Source organism: Ochotona princeps, chromosome 1, assembly GCF_030435755.1.
Source record: "Ochotona princeps isolate mOchPri1 chromosome 1, mOchPri1.hap1, whole genome shotgun sequence".
In the NCBI taxonomy this organism is placed as follows: Eukaryota; Metazoa; Chordata; class Mammalia; order Lagomorpha; family Ochotonidae; genus Ochotona; species Ochotona princeps.
In genome coordinates this window covers 10,227,459-10,252,565 of record NC_080832.1, presented here as the reverse complement: position 1 = coordinate 10,252,565, position 25,107 = coordinate 10,227,459, and the positions used below count along the sequence as shown (strand labels likewise).

General features: G+C 42.0%; 1 protein-coding gene across 1 annotated transcript in view; it reads right to left on the bottom strand.

The window, feature by feature from the left end:
- Positions 1–4,643: 4,643 nt before the first annotated feature.
- Positions 4,644–25,107, bottom strand: part of NOX3 (NADPH oxidase 3) — a 59,474-nt gene continuing 39,010 nt past the window's right edge. Inside the window, exons 11-13 of the mRNA XM_004595473.3 lie at positions 16,904–17,050; positions 13,441–13,565; positions 4,644–4,770 (exon numbers count right to left, since the gene is read on the bottom strand). Coding sequence (XP_004595530.2) covers positions 4,644–4,770; positions 13,441–13,565; positions 16,904–17,050 — 399 coding nt within the window. The remainder of the gene's footprint in view (positions 4,771–13,440; positions 13,566–16,903; positions 17,051–25,107) is intronic.

The following is a 25,107-nucleotide window of genomic DNA, read 5'->3' as shown; positions in this document are numbered from 1 at the left end:
TCTAAAACACTATGAAAAGTGGTGGTTTTAGTTTGGTTGCTTTTATTTTCTGTAATCCACTTGGTGGTATAATGTGTCCTGAACAGATGTGATGTTACATATAATGTTTGTTTTGAATATTTTGAATCTTCATATTTATAGCTTTCATTGGAAAAGCATTAATACTCTTGAGTACTGCCCAGGCCAGTGGGAATATCATGCAACATATGGACCATGTACTTGTTATTTTCTAAAATATGAAAGCACTTTGAATTCCAAAATATACTTTGCCTCCAGGGTTTCAGAAAGAGATTGTGGGACAATAATAAATTAACACAAACCATAAATAAATAGAAGAGACAAAGAAATGAAATTAGAAAACTTAACAGAATGGAAATAAGAAAATGACTCTAAGACTAATAATGATAAATTAGGGTGACAAAGGAAACAGAAGTGTATACAAAGACATAATACAAGATAATTTTCCTGAAGAAAAAAAATCCCATAATATGTTCTGTAATAAATTTTTTATTGGAAATACTCAATACAGAAAGTTGTGAACTTTAAAGATAAAGAAAAATTATTTAGTAATCCAGTCAAAGAAAGTAATTCACTAGCAAAGGAGAGAGGATGAAATTTAGCCTTATTCTCCATTATGGCAATGTACAATGGTAGAAAACACTAGGGAAAAATCTAGAAAGTTCTGATGGAAAGGGAAGAGGGACCAAAGAAATGTGACAAGTTAGGTAAGTGTCAGCTGAGGAAAAAGCCACAGTGACATTCTCCATATGAATTAAATCAGAGAACGTAGCACTAGTGAGGACTTGTTAAGACCTGCTGCTTGGCAATCCAGGACATTAGAAGCTTAGGCCCCATAGAAACTCAGGACTAGAGAATGTAGTGTTAGTTTTAAGGTAAGTGGATCCACTTAAAATTATCTCTTTTAATTTGGTTTTAGAACTTCTTAGGATTCCACTGACTTGACAGTCTCTTCATCATGCTACATAGCAAGGCTTCACTGAGGTGACGTCTTCCCAGCTCACGTTTGCTGCCTAGTATTTCAGTTTTACTTACAAAAAAAATGTTCCCTGAAAATAATCCTCTTCTTCTGTAGCCAATGCTCTATAGAGATTCTCACAAAGTGTTTGGCAGTTTCTTTGCTCATCACTACTGATTGCATCTCGTTAGTTAATTTCATCCTCTGTCCTTCTGTAGCTATTTCAGTGAAGGAAATACATTTCAATTTTCTCCTTTTTCCCCCCTCTTGTTTTCTTTTGTTCAGAGGATCTGTTTTTTGCCTTCGCTTTTGAATAAGGATTTGTCAGTGAGCCCCAAATGTTCCACTGACACTGGTGCTCCCCAGTACTTTGAAGATATTATGTCTTCAGCATCTGTTCTCAGTATATGTGTTTGAGCAGGTAGGTGCCACACCTATTGTTACTCATTTGAAGACACTTTAACTTTCCCTTGTCTGGCTTCTCTGAGATCTTCTGCTTGAAGGTGATACTTCCATATATGGAACCATTTTACTTCTCCTTTTTCTCTTCCTCCCTCCCTTTATTTCTTCTTCCTTTCCCTTATTTTCATGTTTTTTTTTTAAAAAATTTCCATCTTATCTTTTTGTAGTTGATTTTTAGAGTCAATGTCCTTTTAAAGAACCTAGAAAATGTAGATTTTGATTGGATTTAATTTAGCTTATTAATTGACTTGGAACAAAGTGGTATCTTTAGTTTAATGGTTCTATTTAGAGACATACTATTTTTAGTCATTAAATGTAAATGTTTCCTATAGTTTTGACTCACTTATCAATCATATTGAATATGTTTTATTAAATAAGTTTGTATGTTTGATACTTAAAAAAATTATTTGAAAGGCAGAGTGACACAGAGAGATCTTCTACCTGCTGATTTATTTCCAATTAGCTGCAAAAGCCAGGTCTGGGCCAGATCAAAGTTGGCAGCCAGGAACGCCATCCGGGCCTCCCACAGGTGGGCCACTTTCTGTTGCTTTCCCAGATGCATTAAGAGGAAGCTGGACTCGCAGTGCAGCACCCAGGGCTCTGACCAGCACTCTGATATGTGATGCTGGCATTGCATGCGACGGCTTAACCTCATGTGCCACGAAGCAAGCCCCTACATTTTTGTTTCTAATTTGAGTAGATTACATATATTTTTTTGGAAAAATTTCCACTTTCTCTGTGTTGTTGGTATTGTTGCATTAACATAATCTATTGGTATTTGTATGTTTCCTACTTGGGCATACATGGCATGTAACCCAAGGATACATGTTACAGAAGAAAGTAGTATAAAGCTCAAGACTAAAAGAGCATCCCCAGAGATCAAGTGACATGAAAAACCAGTTTTTAAAATCAAATGGCAAGCACAAGCATACTTAAATTTACTAGAATTAGACAACTAAAAAGTATATTTTATTTTTATTTATTTTTTTTAAAGATTTTATTATTATTGGAAAGCCGGATATGCACAGAGGAAGATCTTCCATCCGATGTTTCAATCCCCAAGTGAGCCGCAATGGGCCGGTGCGCGCCAATCCGAAGCCGGGAACCTGGAACCTCCTCTGGGTCTCCCACGCGGGTGCAGGGTCCCAAAGCTTTGGGCCGTCCTCAACTGCTTTCCCAGGCCACAAGCAGGGAGCTGGATGGGAAGTGGAGCTGCCGGGATTAGAACCGGTGCCCATACGGGATCCCAGGGCTTTCAAGGCGAGGACTTTAGCTGCTAGGCCACGCCACCGGGCCCTATTTTATTTTTAAATACACAGATCAAGAAAAGCAATAATTGAATTTGACCAAGGGAAGAAAGTTCAATATATTTAATTTTCCTGTTAAAGAACAGATTGGCTATCGTGTTTAGATGGATTCAAACTTAAATGGGGATGTGATTGCACAAAATGATTGGATGTATTAACAGTAGTGGAGTTTCAATGATATGCATCAAGCAATATTTAAATATACTGATAAATAACAGTGCAGAGCTAGTAAACATTTTTTGTGCTATTATAGAATATATCCTTTTAAGGACTTTTTCTATTACAACTCATAAAATAAATTTCCTATTTGAGAATGAAATAGAATAAATGCTAAGTTTATGATTTAGAAATATTTTCAATAGCTTAAGTGGCCGCCTGATTTTGTAAAGACAAATCCTGTCAGAGTAATTTAATAGCAGTCTACAATGATAAGAAGCATTTGGAAAAAATAATCTAATTTAATTTTGGCAAATGTTTTAGTTCTATTGTGTACAGCATGTTATTCATAAGCTAAGGAAGTATGATGTGGTATATTGTCTGCCAATGACTATATGTTGTTAAAGGATTCCCAGCTGGACAATAATATTAACAGGCAATCAGAGGAACTCCTGCCAGAAGTATTTGAAGTCAATAATGTGCTTGAAAACCTATGGAAAAAATAAGATTTGAAAGATCACTGATTAAATCTACAGCTATTACAAAGCTACATATGAATGTTCATTACCTGGGGCAAAACCTCAAAACAATCTTGAGGTATTATAAAATTTTTAAACATTAATCAATGTGAGCATAGATACCTACAAAAGGTGAATAATACTTTTGATAAAATAACTTCATGGTACAGAAAGACTGATTCAATGAAAATGAACCAAAAGTACTGATTATTTCTCAGAGGGATGTTGAGTCGTGTTATAGGTATCAACATGGCCAGGAAATAAAATACGACAGGAAAAAAGAAGCATTTGTTAAGAGAGTGAGGAAGAAACATGGAAAGAAGAAAGGAGGAACATGGGGAGGAAGGAAGGAAACGAGGGACAGAGGAAACTGAACAGAATTTAACTGTATGTATTTGACACATAAAGTTTAAAAATCCTTGACCTACCCAATACCCATCACGCTTCTGCTGGAATGGTATGTCTTATTATAGCCAACACATTCAAAAGCTATGTGAAGAAACAGAAGTAATTTGAAGCAAATAAAAATAATTGCAGGGCTGTAATATGTAAGGCGAAAGGGTTAAGCATTTATTTGTGTTTGTAGAAAGGAATGGTAAGGATGAGTTCATGATAATTTTCAAGTTCTATAAAGGCCTGTTGTGAAAGAACATTCCTAGTGGTGATTTCTCTGGCCAATCGGTGGTTTGATAAGAGCAGAAAGAAGCTTAAATACAAAGCAGAATGGATCAGGTTTGCCTGAAAGACAGTTATCTTTAATATCAGAGTAATGAAAATTTGAAATGACTTCTTAGGGAGACCTCAGGCTGCACACTTAGGAAAGTTTCCATACTGGATGTAATGTGCAACATGAAAAATGGGTTGGGAAAAGTGACCTACTTCAGGGCTCAGCAAACAATGTCCCACAAGCAAAAGTGGTTCATTCCATAATTTGGGTGGTCTTTGAATTAAGAAAAAATTTTACATTTTTTAAGTTTTTGAAGAAAATTAAAACAATTTCTTACGAAACTTACATTAAATTCAACTTCTGTGTTCATAAAGTTTTATTGGAACACCATCACTCCCACTAGGTAATTTTTTTGTCGATAGCAATTTAGGTTTATTACAATGGTGGAGTTGAGAAGCTGGGATTGAACTATATGGTCCAGAAAACCTCAAATGACTTCCCTTTACAGAAAACATTTCCTGACCCATATGATTATGTTCTGCTGTTACCTCCAAAGACTAGAAGCTTTCCTTGTTGTAATAAAAATGCACACCCCTGGGGTCAGCAGATGAATATAACCGGCACATCCTTTGAAGTGTCTTGGAAAGAGCGCTGGGTCCACAGCAAAAGACGCCAATGCTGCTGCTACAGGGGAGTGAGAGCAGAAAGTGTTACTCTGGTTAGGCTCGGCAGAGGCTAGGCAGGAGTAGAGAGAATCGGGGAGTGGGTCTAAGAGTGCTGACTTACTTTTCTGGATCTTTTGTTTCTAAGATGCCCTTGGCTGGCACCTGCTCTTGCCTTGAACCACACAAGCAGACCAAGAAGTTGAAAGGCTGCAAGGGCTTTGGTAACTGTGACAGAGGTGCCAGCACCTGGGGCTTTGGCCGGTGGCTCTGATAAGCAACCTCTTGGATCCATGACTGGAACATAGCTCCCTGTGAACAGATTCTTATCTCCACTATCTCATTGCCGTAGTTCCTAGAACTTGGTATACTGTAGAGAAACAGCATCTGTCTGTTGAAGGAGTAGCTAGGTGGTTGGGCTAACTGCTGTGCCTGTGTGCTCTTGGCCAAGGCACCACACCTCAGTGTCTGCGTGTGTAAAACAAAGATGATAAACAACTACATTGTATATTTTCTCAAAACCAGAATGAGAGAACGCATTCCAGAAAGGCTTAAAAAGGGTTAGCTATTACTAATCCTCTGTTCCACCCTGCCTATTTTATAGGTAATAAAATTTATGCTAAATTAATTGCAACTTAATTTATATCTCCAGTTGGAATTACTTGAAGATTCAAAGAAAGCCAGAAGGAAGGGCTATTGAAAGGACAAAGACATTGCCGAAAATGTAGTCATCAAGACATTATCATTTCTGCTCATGACATTTCAGAAAACAGCATGGAAGACAGCTTTTTGCATAGCAGAACGCTTCCACGGCTGCTCACCTCCCTGGCTCTGTTTGTATAACAACACCATGCTGATGAGGGGGTTCAGGGTGTCCTGATGTTGCTGTGTCACTCTCTATAGGGCTATATAGACACCCTGTGTGTTTTAGGCTTTATTCTTGGGTGCGACTAGTCTGTGCAGTGTTTTTCCTGTTTCTGGTTGAGATCCCAAGCTGCGCAGATTGTGCAAATGCAGCTCTGCAGGCTTGCCCCCGGGGAGCAGGCTTAGCAAGGTGCTGTGGTGATGCTGAGGCAGGTTGTCCTGTTAGCCACGGATAAAACACTGCCCCAGGGAAATTCTTTAGTCCTTGGGACCAACTCCCTCTACGGCAGCCATTCCTTTATCCCTGACTCTTGTTGGGCAGTGTCCTGTAGCCTGGTTCATCTCTACAGCATTCACCGCTGTGTCCTAATGATGTGGTTGGGGACCATAACAGCCACGCAAAAGTCAACATTTCAATCACAGTGGAAACCTGAGCAGTAGAGGCACTTATCAAATGGCTTTATTTATATATGATAACCTGTTTAAAATGTACAAGCACTACTTTTAAAGATATTATTCCCATGACTAAATTAAAAAAAAAGCTGTATTTCCAATGAAAAAGATGACTCAATAAGGCAATTTTAAGGTGTTTATTGAAATAAAAGGAGAGGGTTGCGAGAACTGTTGGTTCCACCACTTGGTGGCAGGCAGTCTTGGGCTTTTTCATTATCTTTGTAAAGCCCTTATTTCACCAGGAATAAAATGGGGGAAACGATTGAACCTGGCTCTGAGCAAAGCTGTGAGGATTAGACAAGGTATTGCAGTTCAGCCTTTGACCCCTATTTGTCACACCGTGAGCTTCCTGAGTGTGCACTGACATCAGTGTCCCCCCCAACAGGATGTCTGCCTGTCTGCCTGCCCTATGTGGAACAGAAGATGGGTTCTGGGATGTTAACCCAGAGCTGAACAGAGGTGTCCCGGCATCAGTACTTCGAATTTCGAGCTCCAGATGAAACATCTGGAGTGATGGACGGGTCAGGTAAGCCTTGGTGGCGAGCAGTCACAGCTGTGCTTTGTGTCTGAGGCCCCGAGGGATCCTAGCATCTATTTTCAAAGATGTCGTTGTGGATGGTGATGTTTTTCCATTACTGCAGATGTTAACTACAAAGATTGCCCACTGGCCCATGCCCAGCCAGCTAGGACTGCCCTTTCCTGTGTAGCCACGGTGTCTGTGCAGAGGCTGATGCTGCTTTTTGATGCTCTGCCTTCAAGAGTGCATTTCAAAGGACTCTGATTGCTGGCTGCAGGTGCAGGTGTCCCCAGCAGTTCACAGCTCCCCTGCTTCTTTTGAAGTTGTGGCTACTGCACAGCACAGCTAAGAACATGGTTTTCTGAACTCAGGGTCCATGACTGTCATAGTGATGTAATCTCCCCAAAGCCTCACAGAGACCATTCATTAGGCACTGTCTGCCCTGGCAGGAAGACCAGTGGCTCTCTAGCTCTGTGCACCCCACGGTCGGCTTCATGCCATTCTGCTATTCACCTTGCTGAGCCTGCTCTGAGTATAGACTGCTTGTCAGGAATTCATACTGTGAACCACAGAGCCAAAAATCTATGCAAGGTGGGTGGCAGATGTGGCAGCTTTTTCCTGGTTTTTCTTTTTCTTTTTTTAATGAGGCAATAGACAAGAGCCACAGAACTTTAATGGGGTTGGTAAAGAAAAAAGAATTTCTATAAAATTTCATTAACGGCTATTACTCAGTATTTTAAAAAAAGTAGGTTCTCTGCAAAAGAAGTATAAAACACAGGTGCAATTTATTCTTGAGTTTACAGCCTGCAAACGGCCGGGCTTGCAGCACACGTGAGGAGCTGGATCAGGGACAACATTAATGGCATTGATCAGTTGGGGCTGCTGACTTTGATGGGAAAAGGACACATTTTACACAGGCTGCAAAGATGGTTAAGTGTCCCTGCATTATTTTAAGCTCTGGTAAACAATACAGAAACGCCTCCTTCCCCCTGTGTATTTGCTAAATAACTGTGGTGCTCTTCTTGGTGGGGTGGGTACATTTTTCAAAAATGGTTCAACGATAACATGCATGAAAAGCATCCCAAATATCACCCAGCAGGAGATTTAAGCCCAGCAGATAAACGGGAGTGTGGGTGCGCCTGCCAGTAATCCCACCATCACACTGGATTCCCAGGTTCCAGTGCTGTGAGCCTTTCTTGCTTTAAATTGTATGTTTGTTTTTATGTGTTGGCTTTTATGCTTCATAAGTTATAACCCTGTCGGGGCAGACCCTAAACCCCATTTAAAAAAAATCAAATTACTTTATATCCTGAGTGCATTCTGCAAATAAAATCGATAAATAGAAGCTTCCCATGGATTTATGGAGCCTCAGATAGAGGGCAGCGAGAACAGCACATTGTGTGCCAGACAACGGACACTGTTCCTGCTGACCGTTAGACGTGCCTTCATCTGATCCATCCCAGCATCATATTTTTGCACTCTCTTCTCTCCATTACCACGATGGCCATTGTGCTGCTGGCTGCTACCCTCAACCTATCTCCCAGGAGGGAGCAGTCTGCTTCATGACTTTGCTTTGGGCCCCACTGACTCAGATGATCCTTAGGAGCTCTGGCTGTCCCCAGCGTTGTACACTGGAAACTCTGCTGTCCACTTCCCACCCACTCGGCCATCTGCGGCAGCTAGAACCGGCTATGTGGGACTAGGTTCTGGCTTCCTCACTCATCCCACCATCCTTCAGCTCTCCAGTTTACTTGTGCTAGCTGTTATTTCAGGCCATGAATCACTAGTGTATAAGAAGACAGGGGAGAAAGAAAGACAGCTGACAATGTAGACTGGATCCAAAGTGGTAGAGCCATCTGTTTTGCCAATTCTCTTTTGTCTATCACTCCAATAAAGGACTAAAACCAAAGGTACTTCAAGAAGTTCACTTAAAATAGAATTCAAAGTTATTTAAAAAATGTTGGAATTCATACATCCTTGTGACACTCATTTTTTTGTGAACTTCCTGAAAATTCCTTGTACATACAGTTTTATGTGTAAGTACCCAACTATTTTAGAATAAATAATAATTTGATCATCTCATCAAAGAAACTTTGCAGAGTCATAATAAATCCACCCTGTTCTCACCTATCTTACTACTGCCTCTGCAGAGTAGTTGCAGCAATTTTTGCTGAATTTTTTTCTCTTGTTGATAGCCAGAGAATTGAATGTTCTCCGATGGAACAGTACTATGTAAATACGCTGACAACATCCCTGCCATATGTTTATGGTTTTATTTTTCTCATGAAGCTCTCATTTATCATGTGTTGGGTTTCCATGTCAGTCTATTTCTTTGAATATACTGAACATTTTAGTCATGTAATGAATGTTTAGGATATCCCATTAGATAAAGAGTACGCTATAATCAGTATGTTAATTTCTTTAAAATTTCATGTGAAAATGTTTTGCCCATATGCCTAGATAAATGAGAACTGAAGGCTGTGCACACAAGGAAATGTAGTTCCAGATGGACACATTTACTGAATTTAGCATAGAGGTACTTTTACATTTCTGAAAACAGTGCATCATTTAAAATAAACTCATGCAACAGGAGTTAGAGACTCCAAACGCATGAGAAGTCACCATCTTTCTTCACTGTTGGGTTCGATAAACCTGCTCCAAGAAGAGGAGGTACTCTTCTATCCATGATTTTTTTTCCCATTAAGATAAAAGTAACACTTCTGCTGAAGTTACAAAAAATGGTCATTAATTAATAATGCAAAGTTTACACCTGCAATGCATGAAGTTAGTAACAACTAAGTTAGACAAAGCAAAGTGGAAGTATTCCCTGTGGTGTAAGATCAAGGACCAAAAGCTCACAGAAAGACCTCCTGTTAAACTAATTAAAAATAATCAAACCACAAATTTAGAAGGTCAAGTATATGCACAATCTGTGTTTGTAATAGATAGGTTGGTGTGACATTTATTGTCATTGTTTATCTTCTTGGAAATGATTTTTTGGGTTTTTTTGGGACATTTGTCTAAAACTTGGGAACATATTTAGAAATGCAACTTACATGTTTGTAAAGACCTATTTCTATAGATTAAGAAAAAATAATGCTAGCATATGTATTTAATTTACTTACACTGTTTTAATAGGGAAAATGATTTCCATTGCTTTTGTTTTTAGCATTTTCTCTGTGTGTCTTGCTGAAGCAATATACATTGTCATGTGAATGAACTTTTCATGTCAGTAAATTTTTTTTGCAGATCTACCTAGTATTCGTTGATGATCCTTTAAAGCCACACTTGTGTTTTGATATAATTATCGAAATTAATTACAAGTAGAAACAAGAGAATCCACTTTCCTCTTTCCAGTCTTTGATGTGTTTTTAACTTTTCTTTCCTCTTCCCTATTTGTATTCATTTTGATGTCATCAATTTGTATCTCTATTACTGTTATTTTTGCAATTTTCTGGTTCCTTTAGTGCTTGAAATACTCGCTTTGATCTTCTCCCCTTCCAGCTTTATTTTTGGTGCTATTTTTCATGTTCTGTGAAAAAAAAGCTACTTTTGCCTCTCTTTCTTTTGTTCTTTTGATTTAACTGCTTCCTCTTGGAGCAGGGGCTAACTGGGGCTTTGAGTGAACAGGCAACTATTTTTCAAAGAGTAAGTCTGGAGAATCCTGAGCTCTGTGGTGATGAATAAAGAGGGTCAGGAGCCTCCTTCAAAGGCCTTTAGGGACAAAGATCCTTTACTGAGGCCACCGACAGGTGCACCAACACCTCTGACCCATCTTCGCCAAGAAAGATATGAGCTAATGGCAGGACAGGCCTGTCTTGTAAGAGTAGCCAAGTAGGCTTGAGAACAAATATATCCTTGACATAATGAGGAAAAAACATACTGTTTATCTCTGTAATAACCATCTTGAGGAAAATTAATGTTACTTTGTCCTTTGTGCAGAACAATAATTGGATTGTGTGTTTCATTTCTATCTGGACAAAGGCCAGGATATTGAAATACTTCTCGATATTAGATTTTCTTGTTTAAAAATTAGATTTTATTGGCATTCTCTTTCCGAGATTTCTTCATTAAAAGCTTCATTAAACATAAATCTTCTTTACAAAATTATTTTAAGGAGGTCATTTGAAAAGTCTTCTGGAGGAGTGGTGCTAAGATTGTGACTGGTGACATGTCATTTCCCAGGGAGGTGGCATTCCAGGGATACATCCACAACCAACTTAGTCTGTATGTGTCTAGTATTCATTTAACTGAGGCCTGAAGCTTTAGCAAGCTGCTGTGTTCTACAGTCCAAGGGTATAACTAACATTTTTATTTTTAAAAATGGCGAGGCAGGCAGGTATTTGACCTGCTGCTAAGACTCTACTAGGGACACCTGCGTCCCACAGTGAAGTCCTCAGGTTTGGTCTCTACCTCTGGCTCCTGATACTGCTCTCCTGCTAACACAGTTCCTAGGTCTAGGCTTCTGGCTTCAGCCCCAGCCCAGTGCTGGCTGTTGAAGAATTTTGGAAGTGAACAAGCAGACGGGAGCACAGACCGGTATCTCTGCTTCTCAAAACCAAAATCCATCCCTCCCTCCCTCCCTTCCTTCCTTCCTTCCTTCCTTCCTTCCTTCCTTCCTTCCTTCCTTCCTTCCTTCCTTTGTCTCTCCCCTCCTCTCCTCCCCTCCTCTCCCCTCCCCTTCCCTTTTGTCTCCTCCTGTCTCTTCTCCATTCCTTCTTTTGAAATCTGGGACTAAGCGGTACTGGTGACAGTTGAATCTTGGAGGGCGTCTTATATCCTGGAAAAGAGGAAGTCATCCACCCAGGACACAGAGTTCGCCTAGTTACTGAAGCCTGCAGCTGGGCACGAAGCAGGTTTCTGGACTTTGCTGTGATTATGTCTTCTGAACAGGAAAGAGCACACTCCACACAAGGACAACAGGGAAGCGACAGTGATATAATTTTCCCAGCTTAAAACTGTTTCTATTCCTCGCAGCCTGCAAATGTTGGACCGGCTCACTTCCCTGCCCTGCATGACATCATTGTCTGGGCAGAGTCTGTGCAAGCCCGGTTGTGCCCTCGCTCTCCTGGCACTCTGTGTTTCTGGCTCACGCCTTTCTGAGGGAAAGGAGATAATGAAACGATTTGGTTTGAAAGGCCTTCCCCACTGGGCTGAAAAATCCATGTGCGACAAAAAATGAACGGGCGAGGAGTGAGATGTCAACAGGGAGAGCCCTAACAGAGAATGGAACTGTGTGTAACTTACAACCAACCTCTGTGTGTCTGTGGCAAAATCTCGCAAAAGGGGAAAATTCACTCTGTGACTGCTGAAAACAGAGTGTTAAACACTTATCAAAAAACATATGCCTTTTTTCCCAAAAGCAGAAAATAGGAACAAAAAGTGTAGTTGTCATATGTGAGCCTGTGATATTTTGCTAGTTCCTACCTGTAAGTTTTTCAAGCTGTTGATGACATTATCTGCTGCATGCTGTGGACAGGAACCAGAGGAGACCGGAGGGGTGGTAACTGTCAGGGACTGAGGCAGGAGGGAGCTGAGAGGTCGGGGCTAGTTGCTGAGTTAGAGCCCAGTGGAACTGGATTCAGAGGGTTGGATGCATAGACCTTGGAGAGGAGTAGAGCCCCAGTTGGATTCCAGGCCATGTATCAGCTTGGAAGCAAGGCAAGAAGGCAAGGTAGACCAAATGGGTTTTAGAAGTACTGCTGGCAAAAGAAATCTCCAAGGGCAGTTGCCACAGGTGAGAGCTCTTGCGGATAACTGAGGCTGTGCCCCATGGAGTAAGATTAAGACTATAAGATGTTTACAGCTCTTGGCTCCTCTAACCCTGACGTCAGAAGTTAAGCTTTCCTTGGCTTCCAAGTTGGGAAGCTGTTACTCCCTGGCTGACTGCACACCAGGAAGAGGTCCCCACAGCACTCCTTGAGTCTGCTACCTCTCCAGGCTGTGGCAGGGTGGGGAGTGCTCAGAGTCTGTTTCTTCTCACTGGGCATTCTAATCTTGGGGCCAGTGTGACTCAGGCTGGCTGCTCTGGGCACAGGACATGGATCTGGCAACAGTCTCAGCACAGGCTGGCTTAAGGCGGAGTAACCCCACGTGGAAGGAGGTGGTTGGCATTGGAGGTTTATAAACTTTGGATGGCCACCTGGTCACTGAACAAATGGCTCATCTATGTTAAGAGAGAAAATGACAGTTCTGGTACAGAATTATAAGAAAAAAATTAAAAAGGAGCAATCACATTGATTGAAAGACAAAAAAACACCAGGAAAATAGTCTGTGGGTCAGAAAATAAATGCTAGGGAACTACAAAAAGTTAACAAAGCATAACTTCTATGAAGGAAGGTCACAAAGCAGAGGGAAGAGATGGTGTGGCCATGGAGAAATACTCAGGGCTGGCAAATTGGCAACATTGTAGAAGATTTAGCTTGCTGGTTCAACTGTGATACAGGGGACAGGAAAAAGATCTGGGTATGAAGGACCTAAGTGGCAAGATTGTCAAGGTAGATATGAGTAAGCCATATTAAACTCCATAACCTTTAAAGAGAGATTCTATTTCCCTGTGCTCCCACACTGTGGATTTTGAACTCTTCATCTGCTCCTCTGTTGTCATGGGCAGTGTCATGGCTCCAGCTTATCCCCTGAACTTGTGATGTATGTTCGTCTGCCCACTTAGTCTCTCCACGAGCATATGTAGCAAGCATGTTCAACTAAATATGTCAAAAACTGAGCTCCTGGTAACCCAGTGAAGCATCATTTATCCCTGAGCATGATGCACTATCCTGCAGATGAACTTCCCATTTTAGCCTCAACTTGGATTTCCCTGGAGAAGCTCCCCGTAGGCAGAGAAAGAACCCGCTTTACCTGGGGTGATTGTAGGCTATCTGCTTGAATTCGTTGTCCCAGTTGGGTCTCCCGTAGAAGGTTTTCTGCTTTAAGCCCGTAATCACATCAACATTTTCATCCCAATGTAAAGCTATGTGAATAGCCTAAAGGAAAATGTGATATCAGATGATATTTAGAACAAAAAATAGTAGGCTTCTATAAATAAAGAGTGAAGCAGTTATGCTCATTAGTAGATTTAGCACACTCCGTTTTTCTAAGCTAGGCTAGAAATGCTTATTATGGGTAGCCATCACAGACGCTCTATTTTATGGCAAGTATACTAGCTCAATAATTTTTGCATTGGGACTGTGTCTCCTTGTACATCGTTGGTATTCAATGACATTAGCCTACGAAAATATTTTCTTTGAATAGTTGAGAGTAATACAATCAGTATGGTTAGGAAAAAGCAACACTAAATGACTTGCTTATTTCTGATAAATTTCTTGCAAAAGTAATCTTCACCTGCTGGGCCCATTCACTTAATAGTAAACCCTGAAGATTTAAGAAGGGCATGGCCAGATTAAAGTGCTGTGAGATGTCTGGAATGAACCTGGATCTTATAATCAGATCTGCCTGCTGGGTTTAAGCAATCTGATGGACAGGTGTCCTTTAGTATTCACAGGGGCTTCAATCTAGGATGGTGCCCTCCTTCTGTAGCACTGCTGGTACAAAAATCCAAAGACGCCCAAGTCTCTTATATAAATGGTGTAGTATTTGTATGTAACTCTGTACAGTCTTCTAAATAGTTCAGCTCATCTACTGATTATTTATAATCCATAATATGAAATAAATACTATGAAAAGAGCTGGTATGCAACGTTACTTAGGGACTAACAGCAAGAAAAAAAAAGCTTGTACGTATTTAGTACAAATCGATTTTTCCTAAATATTTTGACCCACTATTGGCTGAATCTATGGATATTGATTCAAGACTGGTTGACTATTTACTATTAGATTTCAAGTTCTAACAGATAGGATATGATGGCCAGGTAGCAGGAGCATGGTTCGAACTTGGTGCCTGATTATTTGTTTTCAAATTAAGCAAATCTAAGCAACATGTAACTAAGTAGTGATGGTAACAGCATGGACTATATTAATTTCTCATGATTCTTTTTTAATTTGATATGACTTGCTTAAGCCCATGATAAATCTGGTAGCTGCTACATTCTTGTCTCCTGGGACCTGTGCCCTGAGTTCACCTTTTGTCCCATGAGCAACCATGCAGCTCACATGTCTTAGTTCTTGCTGCTCAACTTGCTGTAATCTTTTAGTTTTGCTGATGCCACCAGTTTGGCAAACGATCCTGCTGGGCCCATTTTATATGCAGGACTCTTGTCATCAGCCTGGCTTCCATGGCTTGTCTTCCCTCCAGTCTACAAAATCGGTTAAGCCTGTGGAAAGTCAGCAGAATATGGACTAGAATGGAAGTATCCTGATGGGAGTCCCAGAAAGATCAGCCCCCACATGATCAGGTCTGCTATTGGGAAAGAGTTAGAGAAGAGGAGCATGTAAGGAGAGTGAGGCAAGTGACAGAACAGCGACAGGTCAGGGACAGGGTAGTGGGAGCCAAGACTTGGAAGAATGAACAGTGGCATGATGGACACACATCATGAGTAGTGCCAGTGCCAAAGGAAATGGTGGGTTTGGATGGTGGGTGGGGATCGGATTGAAAAGGGTCTTAGGGTACTTGCTAATCTTCCGAAACAAGGGGGGCAGGCCCTTCCCTTCTTAGCTTTTGTGGTGGTGCCACCAGTCATTTGATGTAGAGTTATGTTTGTTCCATATTTCTCAACCCAATGTTCAATTAATCTGCAAACTCTGTTAATTTGCCCTTCACAATACCTCTCCCATCTGTCCCTTCTGTTCTTGTCATTTTGCCACTTTGAGGTTGTTGGATTCAGCTTAGCAATTGGCTATTTCTAAAACAGACTCTTGATTCTTGAAATACTGACAGAATGCACCAATTATTTTTTCTCTTAAATGTTGAGGTTAGTGATTTCATGCTTGAAATGTGAGCATATAAAGAATTTCCAATATGTCATGGCAAAAATTTAAGAAGACACCTATTTTAATCTATTTGTATTTAGAATATATATATATGTATATATATACACACTTTACAACATACACTGGGAAGTGACAGAGATGATGTTGTCACAAAATCAGCTTCACTGATGAAAATCTCAGTCTCACAGCTCCCAAGTGACGAGGTTGCCTTGGTGGACACTCGGGAGCAATTTATTGTAAAAGTAGAAGAGCGGCATGGTGCTAGGAAGCACGAGACAAAAGCTGCATCTGTGCCGCACCAATGTATCATCAGTCAAAAATCCCACTTGAATAAGGAAAATGTTTGTTTGAAAAACATAATTAACACTATATAATTCATTAAGATGTTTCAAGCGTACTTCCCGAGAAACCTACATTTCAGCTTATCCCAGAGGATTAAATATTTAAGGAAGACTGCAAATAAGACCATAAAAATTCATTAACCTATCGAATTTCAAGCAAAGTCTTGTTCACTTGGCAGAAGCACTGAGTCAAATTATAAGGGTTCTCTTAAGAGTCAGTGTATGTTTCTGTGTGTGTGTGTGTGTGTGTGTGTGTGTAAGACAAGCACACAGAGCATTCATTTGCCAGTTTAGCAATAAAACAAATCTTGGCTCAAACACATACTTTCCTTAGACGTCTGAATCAGTGATAGTTCCTAAGAAAGTACTGATTAGAATATGCGTTTTGAAAGCTAGCAATCACTTCATAGCTACCTCGCATATCAGGGAAATCAGAATGGATTAAAATGCAATAGTCACTTTAATATTATCAACATGAAAATAGTAATGCAATTCACATTTTAATATACATGATTTTGGAAATTTCAGCTTTAATATTTTAATAGCAGAATACACTGAGGAGCCTGTTGATCTTAGACAAATAAGCACACATGTACACCTCCTAAAAACATCTTAAGAAAAAGTAATTTCTGGATTAATAATGTATTCATAATTATCTTCTCTAGGCACTCACATACTTTACAATATAAAATGTCAAGTGCAAACTCCTAGGGATCTGTTCTGTTTAAGTCAGAATAACTCAAAGTGTAGGATTAAATTCAATCCACCACTCATCAGCATGATACACCCAATCAATAATGATTGCTCAAAGTCACTCTTTTAAAGTGACAGATGCAATTTTATTTGGGATTTCCAACCTCAAGTTATGTCCTGTTCATATTCACCCTCTTCTGTATTCCTGAGCAAGTCCACTTTACATTGTTTTCTTGCTATACTCCAACTAGTTCTTCCTAATTTGTTTTTGCTTTGTTTCATTTCCTTTTTAAGGACACAAAAATAATTCTTTTAAGCCACTGATTTTGGAAGTCGCTACTCTTGTGCCATCTATTAAGCAAATCAGGTAATACGGTTCGGATCTCAGCGTTTTTTCAATACCTGGTCTTCATCCCAGCTAGTAAGAAATATATGGTAACTCAGAAAGTGAATTTTCCCATGTTCACTCATCTGTGTTTCCAGGGAGAGTAGGAGATCAGCAAACCACTCAAATGCCCTTGAATCCCGGCAGATCCAGTAGAAATACACCTGTCAGGAGGCAAGCAAGAGAACGGGTTGGTCCCACTTTTCGTAATGGGCTGATAATCGCAGTCTACTTCATCCCCATTCAATTATTTCAGCCCAAATGGGCACTTCTGCAAAATAACATGCTTGTCTCTGCCAGTGAACAGTCACACTGTGATTTCTTTTGGAAAAAAAATACACATTGTGTTTAAAAAAGCCCGGAGTGAATTCAGAGTCAGGAGCCTGTGGGCTTTGCCAGCTCCTCTGGCGGAGGATCAACTTGCTACATTTCTGGCTGTGCTTCCTCAGAACAAGATTAATACCCATAACTAGCTGTGCCTTTGACTGCTCCCAACGGGGGATCAACAGTTAGACCAACCCCCTTCATCGTTACTTACGACCTAAGCTCAGGATTTGAACTCTTTGCCCCAGAGACCCCATAGGCTTGGGTACTAATCCACTTTACCAGCCCTGGCCACTGGAGAGTGGAGATTATGGTAATTGCAGAATCAAGACACACAGGCCAGAAATTTCCTCTCAGCGAGACAGATCCGTGTCCAGGAAGGTGGAGCTGTGTCTGTATGTCAACCACGAGGATGAAATAATGTCTGGGGAAGAATTTTTCAAAACCTCTGTGTTGAGCAAATGGCGTGGCGTGAATTTGGTAAAATAAAGGTTTTGTTTTAGGGCTTTGAGATTCGGATAATTTTGACTTGAAGTAACCACGAGAGACAAATCTATTAAATTCCAACTTTTTCTCACACTCCTACGCACCGATACCAAGGTTTACGTCTTCCCACCTGTTCCCCAAAGATGCATAAGGATGACTTCCTGATGGGGCTGCTCTGGACTCTGGACCTGCCTGGTGTGTCCGCAGCTGGAAGCACCTCCTCTAGAGAGGAGAATTCTCTGCCATCAGCCTGCAAACTCCCAGTTCTACATTCAAAGCCAGAGATGAGATTCAATTCATAAATCAACTTCATGAGGGAAACAAAAGTTGTGGCCTTTAGCTCATGGCTAAATATCTTGGCTATTCAGTTCAGATTTCTGCAAGAGCTTATAGTATTGTCAGTGAGGAAAAGCAAAGCGTTTGTCCAAAGAATCATAGTTGCTGGACAGTTGCTCTTTGGATGGACATGCAAGACATTAATCTCAGCACAACTTACCCTCAGTCCCTAAGTAGGATAACCAAGCTCCCACTCATCTCCCAAGAAAAGGAAAGTCTCTCTGAAGCAGGAAGCAAGCCTTTGGCTCAGAACCCAAGAGTAGATAGTTATATTGCAACCAAAACATACTGAAGTGTTCGGATTGTACATGTGGAGACTGTGTTGCTCCAGGTTCTGATAAACAGGAGTACAGGGACCCTGGGAAGAGCTGGGAGGCTGAGCAGTGAGTGTGGAGGGAGCAGGAAGAGGTGAGCGAAGAGGGAAGGCCATGGAGGCCCACATGTTGTAGGGCTTTGCAGAGAAGTTTCCTTGGAGTCAGCTGGAGCAGTGAGGGCTGTGGAGCTGGGTGTGCCATCACCAGAGACCTGTGGGACAGCCTTGCTGGCTGCCGGGTTGGCAATGAATATGTTCTCTTCTCCCTTTGCACCTGATGTGCTTTCACATTGACTTGCTGTACTTCTGGTGGAAATGGAAAGGCTCCTGGCTGGATTCAAGGAGTACTGTGCCTCCTTCCTCACTTGGGCAGGTGATTTTATCTCATGGCATTAGGGATGGCATTTGGCATACAGCAAACATCACTGATTTCTTCTTTATGATTTCTTTAGGAGCAAGCCTAAAATGTATTAATCTGTAAATAATAAGCCATGAATTTTGCTCTTAAAAAAAAGAAACAAGTTTTTTTTTTTTTAAAGATTTATTCATTTTTTTTATTACAGCCAGATATACAGAGAGGAGGAGAGACAGAGAGGAAGATCTTCCATCCGATGTTTCACTCCCCAAGTGAGCCGCAACGGGCCGGTGCGCGCCAATCCGATGCCGGGAACCTGGAACCTCTTCCGGGTCTCCCACGCGGGTGCAGGGTCCCACAGCTCTGGGCCGTCCTCAACTGCTTTTCCAGGCCATAAGCAGGGAGCTGGATGGGAAGTGGAGCTGCCGGGATTAGAACCGGCTCCCATATGGGATCCCGGGGCTTTCAAGGCGAGGACTTTAGCCGCTAGGCCACGCCGCCGGGCCCAGAAATAAGTTTTATTTTCAGTTTCAATTATCCTTGCTTAAGAAACACCCACATCTTAGCTTCCCCCGCATGCTGCCCTCTCTAATAGAAATTGTTCCTGTCCTCACTTTCTTGTGGTTTAGCTGTATGTCAGCATTCTCAGGGCTTGCCAAGCCTTTTATGCTTTATTGTTTTTTTACTTCCTTATAATGGCTTTGTGAGTTTTTCCCTCCGTAGTTGACTTCCAGGGGACATGGGGTGGCTTCGGTGCCCGACACTGTGCAGGGAACATGGAAGGCTCCAGAGAAAGGCTTCAAGCAGAGCAAGGAACAGAAGAGGCCGTGAACAGCAGAGTGGGTTTCACCTGGATTGTCTTTCCTTTTTTGAATGGTCAGCCACACTCATTGTGAAGGGCCACCAGAGTTCCACCTCTGTATTTCGCCCAGGACAAAGCACCTGGTCAATGGGAGAACAGGTCTCCCAAACAACAGGCTGGAAGTCTGTGATCTTTGCTTTCCATCCCCCCGTAACCTCTAAAAATAAGACAACCCTAAAATCAGTATATAGGCTGGCTTTCAGAATTCTGTTGCTGATATCAGAAATGAAAGAACACATCTGGGTGCATTCGTTCATGGAGGACCTGGGTCCAAGCCATACTGATAATGTGCTCTCTCCCACATCTCATGCCACTCCCACGGTCCCAGGAGCCTGGGCTTCTTTAAGAACACATCAACAGCACATGTGTACCAGGCCAACGTTGTCTGGGGCCAGTGGGAAATGGCCATGTACAGAATTTTGATAAACAATCCGTGAGCTGACGTATGAAGCCCTACCAGGGTTGGTAGTTTGTCTCAGAAGCTCTCTGCAGCATTTCCTAACTGTAGCTACATTTTCTGAGAGGAGAACTTAGCAAGGGCGGAGGTTGCTGTCTGCTGACAGGTTGTAGATTCACGTTGTAAGATCTGGTGAGGCTGCAGGATTGCAGACATGGGGAGCACGCTCCTCCTCCCACCCTCTCCCGTGTGTGGTCCCTCCTCATAGAGCCATCAGGACGTGGTCCTGGGGCTCCATGCTAGTACCTGGTTGGATCTGATTACTTCCCTAAAGTCCCACCTTCAGACACTGTAATTGTATCAAATCTCCACCTGAATCCATCAAGCATGGACAACACTCCATTAAGTGTTAATCTAAGTCTTTGAGTGTGAGGAGTCATATTATTCTGTTTAAATCATTACAGAAACCTGTGTCACAGCCTGGCATAGATACCCACAACACAAAGGGCATTTCCACCAATATTGTTGGGAGCACTGCACGAGTGCCCTGCCCTAAGATGGCACCGAGACCGTTCTTCCTCTTGGAGCTTGGCGGTAAACAGGTTTCAGGAAGTGCCCTCTGATTGGCCTGTAGCCCGCATGACTGGCGCGTGTGCTACGCGTGATCAGGGTTATGATTGGTGTGGCCGTGGCGTGCATCGGTGACATTTAAGCTGATTGGATTAGGATTGTATATAAGCGGTGGGGGTTCAGGCTAGAGAGAAGTCGAGTGGACGGGCTGGGAAAGTGACTGGTTAGAAGAATAAAGTGCCTCTTGAAACAGAGCCTGGAGTGTCGGGTGATTTCTTCCGCGGGACGGGAGACCCCGATAAATATCATTTGTATTCTTTAGAACCAAAATTGATTCCCTGAGAATGAATGGGAAATATGTACCTGTTTATTTGTTTATGGCCCCAAATCCATCGCGGGCAGGTTATGTGGAAGCGGGAGATGTTTAGTGCAGCATTTAGGGCGTGTCTGACTGACAGCAGATGCTCAGAAGTTGTTAGCCGCTGCTGTTACTGTCCTCATTACTGCTCGCAGGCACATGAGAATGGGTGCAGTGTGCTCACATCCGAGCCGCGAGGGCCATTTGCCTGGCGCAGTCTGTGCTGACACTGGTCTCTTTGGGACTCAGATACAGTGAGCTTTGAGAAGAGTGGCCACACTTCCTCTCCAGCATTGCTATTAGAACTGGGCTTTCAGGGGAGACCGTGATGAATCAGGCCTTCCCAGAGAGACCCCCTCACCAGGGCAAACACAGCCTAGACTCCATCTATGTCAGATCCCTGTGGATGCCTTTGTCCGAGTGCTGCCTTCCCAGCTGCCTCCCTGACAAGGAAATGGCCAGTGGGCAGCACAGTGACCAGCCTCCTGGGCAGCACCCCAGGTGAGGCAGACGCCTCAGATGGTCAGAGCAAAGAACATCCTGCCCCATGAATCCTGACTGTCCTCCACAAAGAGCTGTCCATGCTGAGAAGACGCAGACTGTGATGGGTATTGAGAAAGAGTGCTGCCCCCTCCGAGGACGGCGTCCCTTGGCCTGGTTTTCATTTTGCTGTTGTCACGGCAATTGCAGAGAAACATAATAGCATGCAAGGAGATATACACAAGAAATGTCCTTCTTATGTGCAAACCTTCCAATTGTAAAGTGATAACATTACAGAATGCGTTTCTGGCTGATCATTGTAAAACCCAGACAGGCCTCGGCCAACTGTGTTTTGTTCGCAAGTCTTTTCCTTAAAGGCACAGTTACTATTTCCTCACATCAATGCTGGTCTTCCCTGAAGCCCACAACTGACATTTTAAAAATGTTTCTCTTTGCAATAATTACAGTAAATCATACTTGTTGGATGACTGACACATTTATTAATAAAATGGTAGTTAAGTAAATGATGGGCCAGCTAAACTGTGAAATACCCTGGAATCACAAAATAAAATGAAATAGATCATCAAGTGTTGACCATAAATTTGCCAATAGGAAGCAGAATACATAACTATGGATATTGTATATTATAATGGAAAAGAAAGGTAAGAAGTGAAGCAGCCAGGACACAGACCAGGATGCTGGCACCGTAGGTGGAGGATTAGCCTGGTATGTCAATGTCCTCGTCCCTGGTATTTTATCTTAAGTATTTACTTTATAAAAAGACAGAGAGATCAAGTGAACCCACAACAGCAAGTCTGGCTCATCTGGAAACCAGGAGCTGGGAATTCAGTCTGAGTCTCCCACGTGGGTGGCAGGAACCCACAACAGCAACTCTGGCTCATCTGGAGACCAGGAGCTGGGAATTCAGTCTGAGTCTCCCACGTGGGTGGCAGGAACCCACAACAGCAAGTCTGGCTCATCTGGAGACCAGGAGCTGGGAATTCAGTCTGAGTCTCCCACGTGGGTGGCAGGAATCCAGCCATTTAGGCCAGCACCTGTTGCCTAGTAGCATGTACATCGGCAGAAGGCTGTAGCAGAAAGACAGCCAGGACTCGAACCCATGTACTCTGATACGAGCTGGAGGCATTTGCTGTGTCAAATGCTCAACCCTTAATTTATCTTTTGATTTACTTTCCAAGAACTTTTTGAAGTCCCTTGCTATCATGTAACTTCCTAGAGTATGTGGGAATGGAATGGCATGCGACCCACTCGAGTGTTGGCAAGATCATGGTGGTTGGTGTGAGGAAGGATGTGATATAGGAAGATTTTGGATGGTGCATTTCATTTTGTAACCTTGTACGGAAGGCAATAGTCAGGCTTGGCCTGTGAGTGGTATAAACCAAGATATTAAAAAAAAAAATCAACACTGCCCCTCCCCCACAGGGCTTGTGGGCTGCTGAAATCTTCCAAGGCAGCCTTGTGGGAGAGGACAGAGAGCAGGGCTTCCTACTCCCCAGCTCCATCAATTACAGCTCTCGGAGGTTACAGAGGGATCAGTTCTGGGAATAGCCAGTACTCCGGTGTGAGCAGGAGAGAAAGCAAATAATTTCTCAAACTAAACAGATGAAATTAAATGCATTTTTCATTCATTAGAATTAGAACAAGCCCTCCTTTCTTTTATTAATATATTCAAGTAGAGTATGGATTTCTGTCTCTCTTGGCCCCTTTTCCCCTGTTCCCACTGGCCCATGCTGTCTTTTTATTTGAATTATCTGTTTATTATATTAGGTTAGGAACCCAAAGGCCATTTTACATGGGACAAACTATAAATACCCATTATCACAGTTATCTATTATGGAGCTGATGAAGCAAGACAAGTTATGAAGAAATGGGATTAGCTCCGTGTGTCTATAATCTATTTTATTGTAGTCTGAAGATTACATATGCAGTTAGGAAAAAGAGCCAAGTCTTGCCATCAGCGGTTCTCCCCGTCCCATGTACACAGCCATGATGTGAGGGAAAACTAAGTGTGTGAGGCAATCTATTGATGTCAGCAGTCTTCTCCCTCCCTCCCCACTCATACACACCAATTTCATTCATCATTTTGACAGTTTGCACAAGCAAACTGTCCTAATTTTTTTCAAGGGCTCTTTTCACAAATTGAGTCTGATGTAGAATTCATCAGCTCTTCCAGGCAGGAGCGGGAGGCCCTCCTGCTACAGGGTGTTCGTATGCCTCCACTCTCTGCCATATTGGAGCAGAGATTTTTCAGCACCCCCCTCCCTTCCCGGTCCCACGAGGGCACGAGACCAGCCTCTGCTTGCAGCCTAGCAAAGGCTGGCCTGTGCTTCTGTATCCCTTTGCGGTAGCACAACCTTTTCCCATTTTCTCCATAGTAAGTCATCGTTAAACTTCCGTTAATTTTGCCTTCAGGAGGCGTCTCCTGCCAGTTTCTCCCTGCCTCTGCCCACACTTCATATAGTTTCAAAAACAAAAATACTAGCTTGAAACAAAGAGATTTTAAAACACCAGCTTCAAATAGAAAGTGCTACTTAAGATCCCAAGCAAGCAGCTGGTGTCTCATTGGTGATGCTTTTTCAATTTGACTTAAGAAGTTTTCTAAAATAAAGAGGCAGAGGAAAGGAGTGAAGAAGACAGAATTTGCAAAGGAACAACCTTGAAAATTTTTAAAATGTACACCTGCAACTTGAGGTTTACATGTAAGCATTCATACTTCGATGCCAGCTAGTATTTTACAGGTGGAGGAGAAAAATCCCTCTAAATTGAAATGCACTATTTCAGCTTAAAAGTCTGTGTCAATTTTCCCTTCACTTTTTTTCTTTTAATAGATAAATCTTGGAAGCTATAGTCCAGATTTGAAATTGATAAGATGCTGCTATCAATTTTTCTGCAATACATTCAAAATTATATAGATGCTGAGAGCTTAGTGGCAGGAGTGGTATTTATAGCTCAACAGCAGATGGGTGGTCCTGACACATGTAAGACGCATAAGCCGAACGATAGCTGTACTCACACAAGCATCAGGCAGTCTCGATGGAGGCTTCCTCCACTTTGGCTCTTGCATGCAGCTATGGGGTCTTATGCACAACTCTCTATCAAAATGTTCAGTAGCATGGAAACCCCACTGGTTTCACAGAAGAACTTCACAGTGAAATCTGAAATGTGCACACACATCCTGACTCAGTCGCCAAACAGCTGGGTGACTAAGTCACAGCCCACTTGAAATAAAGATGGCAGCTTTCATTGCCATGTGTAGCGCTGGGAGAGGAAAGCTTCAGGGGGTTCTGTGATTTTACACTTTTAGCTTCCTGTCTCCCACATATCATTACCACTACTTTCATTTTCCATGGAGTCACATCCTAATGTTCCCTCAAATATTTGTTAAGTTTTGAAAATACTCTCGTTTATTTTTTAGAATCCAACTCTGTGATTTCACACACTTTTTTTTCCTTTCAGAATGGAGACCACCAATGTCTCTGTTTTATTGCTTTATGGCAACTGCCTATACCACATGTTCTGTCTTACAAGTGAAAGCTAAAATGAAAAAAAAAAAAAGAAAGAAGTTTCTGTATATGTTGGGATTGCTGCATATTTGGTTTTGTAAAACTTTGTTTTAGATCTTTGTCAAACCTTGGGTGAAGGATGTTATACTTCTGTAGTTCTGATGATATAATTTACTGTTTGTGGCTGAAATGGAATAAAGGGAGGGATAGGATAGA